This window comes from Microtus oregoni, unplaced genomic scaffold (assembly GCF_018167655.1).
Source record: "Microtus oregoni isolate MIOR12 unplaced genomic scaffold, Mior012 000020F_ref0000438, whole genome shotgun sequence".
Taxonomy (NCBI): domain Eukaryota; kingdom Metazoa; phylum Chordata; class Mammalia; order Rodentia; family Cricetidae; genus Microtus; species Microtus oregoni.
Window position 1 is genome coordinate 38,208,030 of NW_024543079.1, and position 9,057 is coordinate 38,217,086.

Genomic DNA, 9,057 nt, shown 5'->3' on the forward strand with positions numbered 1-9,057 from the left:
TGTGTGTGTGTGTATGTGTGTGAGACAAACTTTCATGTAATCCAGGCTGGCCTCCTTGGGACTCTGTTAAGCCTATGAGGTGGACACACTACCTACAGAACTGCATTCCCAGTTCTAAATCTACTTTTCAACCATAGTTTTCTGAAATCTAAATTCAGATAAAGGGTTTCCAGTGAAAATGGAACCTCTGAACTAAGACAAGATACAAGCATAAAATACATATCAGACTTTGAAGATTTAGAATGAGAAAAGTATAATTCATTTCTTTTATATTAATAACACATCAAAAAGGCAATATAGATTAGGGTGTGGGTTTTTCTGGGGGCTACTTTTTATAATGTTGGGGATCAAATCCAAAGCTTTGCACATTAAAAGCGAGTGTTCTACCAACAAGCTGCACCCTAACCCCCACTGTCTTGGTTGTGGTTACTGTTGCTGTGATTAAACACCATGAACAAAAACACCTTGGGGGTAAAAGGGTTTGTTTCACTCACAGTTCCATGGAACAGATTATCCAAAGCAATGACTGTAGGAATTCAAACAGGGCAGGATCCTGGAGGCAGGAGCTGATGCAGAGGCCATGCAGGGGTGCTGTTTGCTGGCTTGCACCTCGTGGCTTGCTCAGCTGGCTTTTTTATACAACCCAGGACCACCAGCCCAAGGATGGCCCCACCCACAATGGGCTGGGCCCTCCCCCAACAATCACTAATTAAGAAAATGCCCTACAGCTAGATTTTATGGAGACATTTTCTCACTTGTGGCACCCTCCTCTCAGATGACTTTATCTTGTGTCGTGCTGACATAAAACTATTCAGCACCCCCATAATTTGGATTTATTTGCTTAAATAAAACAGATTGATTTGACGGCACCTGTTCTTTATCCCTGCTGTTTTAGGTCTAAAGCTACACATGGGACTAGCATCCTCTTTCCGTTGGGCAGTGCCGGTTTGTAAGAGGATCTTGGTTTGGAAGCCCTAACTTCCAGTTCAGAGCCACGGCTGAGCTCTGCGTGAGGTCCTCTGCATTTCTTCCCTTCCTTTAGCAGCCTGTTCGGGAAACACTGTGCAAGTGTAGGTTTATCCACAGCTGCAAGGGAGTGATGCTCAGAAGGGGAAAAGCCTGCCACCCTGCCAGAAGATAAAAAAGGCTTTCAAGGGCTCTAGGCTGTGGTCATGGGTTCTTCGAGAATTTCTGGCACTCCCTGAAGCAGTGGGAAGAAGGTACAGGCTGTCCAAAATTCAGCACAGAACCATGTCAAGGTTCTGGGAAGCCCTCTCAGGCATGCCTGGCCAGACTGATCTATTTGTACAGACCGGAACCCTCCTGGCTCAGTATGAACTGCTGTGGCCTTGGAACCTACAGCTGATACCCCCACTTCACAGGTCCAGTCTATGCCACAAAATGAGAGCGCTCACCATCTAACTGTCCAGCATCCCTCCACACCATGCAGTCACTACAGGCAAACACACTGCAGAAGGAGGCCAGCGGCTCCTGGAATTGCTACAGCCCCTGGCAGAACCCTTAGAGAACAAGGAAGCTGCTGCTGAAGGTGACAACAGTCACCATTTACAAGATGTCATTGGAGATGGGAGGGGTATTCTCATCACCTTGTAAGCCCTGGGATTCAGGGTGGCGCTGTCCAAGGTAGTAGACCTGGTCATGACTCCAGTCCTGTATTCTCTGACTCATTACAGGTATTGAATATGCAAATATGCAAAAACACTATTATTTTTATAGCATCCTCTGCTTCCTACTTATAAAAGCAAAATTCTACTTTTGTCTTTATGATTCTGTGCGGGCATGTTCACATTCCGAAGAGTGTGGGTGCCCACAGCAGCCAGGTGAGCTAGTCAGAGGCAGTTGTGAGCTGCGTATCGTGAGTGCTGGGATCCTAACACAGCTCCTCTGGAAGGGCAATATGTGTGTTCTTAACTCCTGAGCCATCTCTCCAGACCTGGTCATTTACATCCTAGACATAAAAAGAACACATTAGCCAGGTAGTGGCAGCACACACCTTTAATTCCAGCACTGGGGAGGCAGGACAGGAGCAAAGGGATCTCTGTGAATTCAAGGTCAGCCTGGTCTATAAAATGAGTTCATACAGGCAGAGCCATAACACAGAGAAACCATGTCTAAAACAAACAAACAAACACATCATGCAAAGACTTTAGGAAGCCTCACTCTCTTTTAGGAGTTACTGCTAACTCATGAAAACCCATCCCAGAGAAGAGAGACAGGAAAGACACCAGAAACACCACATCCAAAGAAAAACAGAGATGTAACCATACACACTCGATCTCTTAGGTACAAAAGAAACATTAGCAAGGAAAAAGAGCATTTTGTGTTGGATCCCATCTCCTAGCGTCTCTATGTGAAGGCTTGTTGACTATTCATACACATTTACAAACTGCAGAGAAAGAGTCCAGGAGACCTACTATAGCCCTGATCTTAGGGACCAGACTGAGAGCTTCTGCGTGAACATGACAGCATTGACGACCAGAGTTGCAGTTAGGTACAACCATTGCACTTACAGAGAAGGAAGTTAAAGCACAAATATCAGCGTGAAGCAGGCCCTTGTGCTGCATCCACTTACCCAGTCGCCTAGTTTAACCCTCACAATTGCTTTGTGAGGGAGGTATTCAGGCTTGAGGGGCGAGGAGATTTACCCACTAATTAGATTCCTCAAAGAGCTGAGATTAATCCCAAGCAGCTAACCACTCTATACTGCTGAATTCTTCCACCTTACAAGACCACGCTTGTGCTATCTAGTTATACCCCAGGAGCTCAGAGAGGATGGTTGTTGCACTCCTGTGAGTATCTTCTGAGCACCAACCCAGCTGCTTGAGAGTCTTCTGAGGAGGCTTGCACAACCTTCTCCAGGGACCACAAATGCTTGGCAACGTAGCCTCTGCCCCAGCCCCTTCCCCACAAGAAGAGAGCATGGGAAAGCTTCTAGGTGAGCAAACGCCAAGAAAAAGAGGAACTGCTCATGACTGACACATCGACTGATGGGTCACCTTGCTTCAAGTGTGACAGCTCTGAGGTGACACCGCCCCAGAGCACTGGGGGAGGGCTTCAGCTAAACTACCTCTCAACTCACTCTGCTCCCTCGTGTGCAGATGGGTCTGCCTTGAGTCTCTTACAAGACATCACTGACATTAGAACCCCCCTTCCGGAGAGCCGGGCTCTGCTTCTAGGGAGCCTCACCTAGGAGACAGGCAGGCTTTAGCAAGTCATACACAGCAACGCCTTAAACTGTAACCAAAGCCACCTAGAAGAGCCCACAGCCCTGATTCCTGTTGACTTTGAAAACAGTACACCCCCCCCCACACACACACACACACACTTAAAATAATCCATTATCTTGGCCTAAGTGCTTCAGGATGACAGCTGAAATCATTTTATAGAAACACCAAAAATGGAGGTCTTGGGGAACACTTACTTCACTAAGGAAGCTTTTCGGCACAGTTTGTCCGCCCCCCTGTAGTAATTCACCAGCTGTGCCAGCCCGGGCTCGTGACCTACGAGGAAAGAAGAGGCTCAGAATGGAAAGGGAGCAGGTGCAGACGACAGCGTCAGGAGCAGTGTGCAGAACAGGTGTGTCAGGCCCAGCTTTCCTTCTGTGTCCCAAGGTCCCTCTTACCCTCACTATCCTACCGTCAATCCCGCAACAGCAACACTGACATGCAGGTCCGCTGGGATGTGGCTGCCTTCCTTCTTTTTTTTTTTTTCATTTCTCCTTGGTCCTAACATAGCTCTCTCTTAGCTGAACACACCTAGGCCTGTAACCCGCTGAGCAAGGCTACTTGCATACAGCCACACATCCATCCCAACCTCACTTTCCCCAAACATCAAAGAAGGCAGCAGACAGCACATCTACCTCCAGGAGCTTCTAGAAGCCACTAAGAAGTGAAGGACAGTAGCAGAAAGGCCTCGAGGCAATGTTGGAGCCCTGAGAACTTCTTTGCACTATTCACAAGGAAACATTTCAATAGCTCTTACTACAAAAGCCTTTCTTTTTTTTTTTTTTTTTTTTTTTTGATTTTTCGAGACAGGGTTTCTCCATGGCTTTTGGTTCCTGTCCTGGAACTAGCTCTTGCAGACCAGGCTGGCCTCAAACTCACAGAGATCCACCTGCCTCTGCCTCCAGAGTGCTGGGATTAAAGGCGTGCGCCACCACCGCCCGGCTTACAAAAGCCTTTCTAAAACCACAACAGGAAGCTTGGAGTACAGTGCATCATCACCACATATGAGGCCACAGGTTCAATCCCCAGCATCATAAAAGATGAAGTGAAATAAATGAAGATAAAAATTAGAAATAAAATGATATGGCCAGGCGGTGGTTGTGCACACCTTTAATCCCAGCACTCAGGAGGCAAAGGTAGGAGGATCTCTGTGCATTCAAGTCCAGCCTGGTCTACAGAGTGAGTTCCAGGACAGGCTCCAAAGCTACACAGAGAAACCATTTCAAAAACAAACAAAAAGAGATAAAATGAAACAACAAAAAATACATTTTATTTAAAAAATTAACTCCTATCAAAATGCTTTGCATTTCTGGTAACAAAAGGTAAGATTTAAAAAAGAGACGCTGAGTTGGTGTCAGGAGTAACAATAATTAATCCAACCATGGCACATAACCAAGTCAGACCTTTCAGACAGTATCTGGTTTTCACAGTTGACCTGGGGAAGACAGGTCCAATACACTGTTGACCGGGTACCTCCTCATCCCATTGGCCCTGGCTTCCAGTGCTGAACATGACTCTGCTTTCTCCTTTCTTTTCATGCAGCCCATTTTAGACACAAAGTAAATACTCACAACAGTGAGGGTGCAGAACCATTTTAGTTAAGAGGATGCACCCTTCTTTTCCCTAAAAATAAAATGTTGCTGGCCATCTGGTAAGTATGTGCTGCCTTCTCAGGACCAGGATCACAAAGGGTTTCATTTGTCACCGTAGCAGCAAGGCCACCTACTCCTGCCCCAGTCTGAGCAGAGTCTTTAGGTGTGTTCTCAATACCAAGACTCTACCTAGGCTCGTACCATCAGGCATTGCCAAGTGCCAAGCGGAAGGGAAGTCAGGAAGGGAAGTGACAAAGCCAAGAGGGACCTCCAGTAGTTGTTCCTGTACTCCTTCTGGGGAAGTTAGTTTTGGGGGATTTTCTTTGCTGAGCCCTTCCAGGGGTATTTGATTAACAAGCCCGTGTCTATGCTGAGATTTCTGAGGCTTCCAACCAGTCACTCCCTGGAGTCACCTTGCTACAGTGTAAACTTGTATAACAATGAAAAGTTGTCCCTGAACTATTTCAGTAAGGGTAAGCCTTAATGTACTTCATCCTTCAAGCCACCACATCTTGATGGGGCTGTAACGAGCCTTAAACAAGCTTGCCAAATAGCCAGTTAACTCCAAACGGGCCTGCTTTCAGTCTAGTCTCACCTATCTCTGACCACACCTATTTCTGAAAAACGCTCCCCTCTCTAGGGTACCCTCCAAGGTAGAGTCGCCTCTTCTCTGCTATCAATTCTCCCCTTCTGTCCTTGGAATACAACCGACTCCATCCCCAAGTGAGTTTTTGCAAAAAGAACCAGCAACCCAGAGAGAGGCAGGTCCTCCCCCAGATGACTGTGCAGTGAAGGACCCGTGAGAGCAGGCTCAAGTCTGTGGGATGCTAGTTGAACCCATCTGGACAACTTCTAGATTACGTCATTTAAACGGGAGTCGCTGTCCCTTCTTGCAGGAAAGTATGGGAATGAAGTGGTACCAAGCCAGCTTCATGTGGATGAGGAGACCAAAGGCCATCCAAACTCCTGTAAAAACCATCATTAGTCGCACAGTTGCAAATGCACACTTTTAGTGCAGCTAAAAAGGTCTGAAATGGAACACCTCTGCACTCCCACACTCCCCCACCCCGCTTTAGGTTACTCAGTGAGTCTTTCCCAAATTTCCTGGGCCTCCCGGTAGCACAAGCCGCTGGGGGTTCGACAACGACAACTCCCCCTCCACACCCACACCGCACAAGGCTGAATGCTCGGTGGCGCAAAGCTGCAAGATGACTGCAGCGGGCGCAGGGAGGCTGGGGGACGAGGCCGACACTCCGACACTTCGGGTGCAGGGCTAGGTCACTGTCAGCAGCCAGGGCACCCGCACCGAGGCTCCGTTCCGAATCCAGCTATGGGTTTAGTTCTTGCTGGATCCATTTTAGATCTGCCAGAGCAAGCAAGCGCCTAGAGAAGATTAATGACCTTAAAAACAAAAGCGCTGGCTTCCCGGGGCCGTGCGCGCAGCGGCCACGAGGGAAAGGCTCACCCAATCTCCCGAAGGGCAGCCGGTTCCTCTCGCCCAGCATCAAGTTGAACCTGGGGTTGTCCCGCCGTAGCCTCTTCCAGTGGCCGGTGGCCAGCAGCAGCCGGGAGACCTCGGCGTAGACGCTGCTATTCTCATCGCGCACCACGAAGGTGTACATAGTGATGGGCCGCGCGACTCGCAGCCGCCGCACGAGTACAAGGCACGGCGGCCCAGCGTGGTCGCTGCCCCAACCCCAGCCGTCTCCCTAGCTCCGGAGCCGCGCCTCCGGGTCCCCTCAGCGCCGGCCCTGGGCTCCCGCGCCACCGCCCGCCCGAGTGGCTAGCGCCACCCGGACGCCGCGCCCACCGCCGGCGCCCCGCCCACGACCGTGATTCCGCGCGGCGCTCGGGGCAGGTCTGCCGGCCGCTGCGGCTGGAGCTCGGGTGCAGGGCCCGCCCCAGGGTGGCCGCCGCTCTGCTGGGGTGCCAGTGGCGTGGGGCGCAGGTGTGGTTGCAGTACACGCGAAGTGCGGTGGAGAAACAGAGGGGAATGATTCCAGCTGTGCCCGGGTCATAGCCTGCAAATATCCCTTTCCGCAGTCTGTCTGGCTCTCCCACCTAGTTCAAAATCAGATTTGATGGGTGAAAACAAAAGATCCAGGCAGGGGATGGTAGAGTGCTTGATTAGCCAGCCCCAAGCCCTGGGTCCGATCTCAGCCCTGTAAAATCGGGCCTGCCTCTAAGCCCAACACTAAGGAGGTAGGGGAAGAAAGATCAAGTATTCAAGGTCGTCCTCAGCTACTTAGAGAATTCGAGGCCAGCTGGGCTACTGTCTCAAAATAAACCAAAACTAAAGTTCTAAGTTTCCTTCCTGTACCCAAGTGAAGCTGTGCGCCCCTTCGGATCTGCTCGCTGTTGGTTTCCAGGGAGCGGGTGTGTGTCAAACTCAGTTACCTGCTGAAAAGGGCTCCTCTGGACTCTGCCTGAGGGTCCGTCCTAAACAGAATCAGGGAAGCCCTGGACTCTTCACAGGTCCTGCAATTCACCAGAATTGGACCACTTTCCCTTCTCTGGACCCTAGCTTCCCCTTTTGAGTAGTGGCAGATTTGTCCTTTAAAAGTCCATTGTCGCCAGGCGGTGGTGGCCCACGCCTTTAATCCCAGCACTCGGGAGGCAGAGGCAGGCGGATCTCTGTGAGTTCAAGACCAGCCTGGTCTACAAGAGCTAGTTCCAGGACAGGTTCCAAAGCCACAGAGAAACTCTGTCTCGAAAAAAAAAAAAAAACAAAACAAAAACAAAAACAAACAAACAAACAAAAAAAGTCTATTGTCCCTTTGCCTGACAGCCTGAGGAAATCAACTTTGGTACTAAGAGCATTTCACACTCATTCGTAAATGCCCTCAGCAGACCCAAGCTTTAGGGGTGGGGTTGGGGTGGGAGCCTCTCTCTACCCTGCTTTCCTTATCTACTGAGTACCATGTGAAGGCTGTCCCTGTCTCATCTACCGTAGGCACACTCTGACACTCTGACTTTATTTAATGCTGAGGAATCCCACCCGGGGCTTCGTGCATGCTAAGCAAACACTTTACCAACTGAGCACATCCCCAGCCCATTACTACATAATTTTTGTTTGTTTTGGGTTTTGTGCACCACTCCTTTCATTAGTGATAAAATTCATCTCTCCTCCCCTCCTCGCGCCGCTGCCCCAGCGCCGATTTCGGAGGGTCTACTGAGACGAACGCTGAGAGAAATGAGTATCAGATCTGCACTAATGGGGCCACTCTGTTCCATGGTGAGTGGTGGCACAGATAAAATAACCCAAAACTATCCAATCTGACTCTGAGCTGTAGAAATCACTAACGTTTTCAGCTGGTGTCACTCAGATGCAAGAGAAGGGAAACTCTGAGTCTTAGACTTCTCATCCCCCTTTGAATGAGTCCTGGTCACACGGATGTGTATGTTCCTGCCAACACACGTAAGGGGTGTGCTGCCCTCACTCCCAGTCTGAGCCTTTGGAATTCACATGTCTTCTCCTTCTAGGGTGACCCAGCCTCTCTTCTTTCTGGTGCTAGGGTGATAGGTGATAGTGTGTTTCACTCTGTCACGTGTTCTTAGCATGGTGTGCTGCTCTACCACAGGCCCAAGAACTACAGGGCCAATCAGTTACAGCCCAAAACTGAGGTGCAGAATCACCCTTTCCCTTTATGAGTTTATTACCCTGGGTATTAGTTGTAGCCACAGAAAGCTGGCCAACTGCTGGTTTGTCAACTTGACACAAACTGAAGCCATCTGGGAACAGGGAACTTCAAGTGGGAAAATGCCTCCATCGGATTGAGCAAGTCTGCAGTGGGAATTCTTGATTTACGACTGATGTAGAATGTTCCAGCCCACGGTGGATGGTGCCAACCCTGGGAAGGTGATCCTGTGCGGTACTAAAAGCAAACTCAGCAAACCATGTGTCTTAGGGTTTTATTGCTGTGAAAAGACATCATGACCACAGCAACTCATATAAAGGAAAGCATTTAATTGTGGCTGGCTTACAGTTTCAGAGGTTTGTGATTGGAAGCGTCACCCAGTCCCTGGCATCCATCTAAGCCCCCTCCCCTGGGATATTTGGTTCGAAGCATCACCCCAGCCCCTGGCCTGGAAGTTGCCTTGGTCTGGATTCCACTTCCAGAAAAGCCCGCCAAGCACTGACTCCTCCCCAAGGAGGATCAGGACCACTCCCACAGGTTATTTAGGCTTGCAGCGGAAAAAGGATCACGTGACTTTGGGCT

At 49.6% G+C, this 9,057-nt stretch overlaps 1 protein-coding gene across 1 annotated transcript in view; it reads right to left on the reverse strand.

Annotated features, from left to right (window-relative positions):
* The window catches only part of Ttl (tubulin tyrosine ligase), a 31,775-nt gene extending 25,137 nt beyond the window's left edge, over positions 1-6,638 (reverse strand). Inside the window, exons 1-2 of the mRNA XM_041670793.1 lie at positions 6,303-6,638; positions 3,443-3,521 (exon numbers count right to left, since the gene is read on the reverse strand). Coding sequence (XP_041526727.1) covers positions 3,443-3,521; positions 6,303-6,459 — 236 coding nt within the window. The 5' untranslated portion in view covers positions 6,460-6,638. The remainder of the gene's footprint in view (positions 1-3,442; positions 3,522-6,302) is intronic.
* Between the last annotated feature and the right edge of the window lie 2,419 nt (positions 6,639-9,057).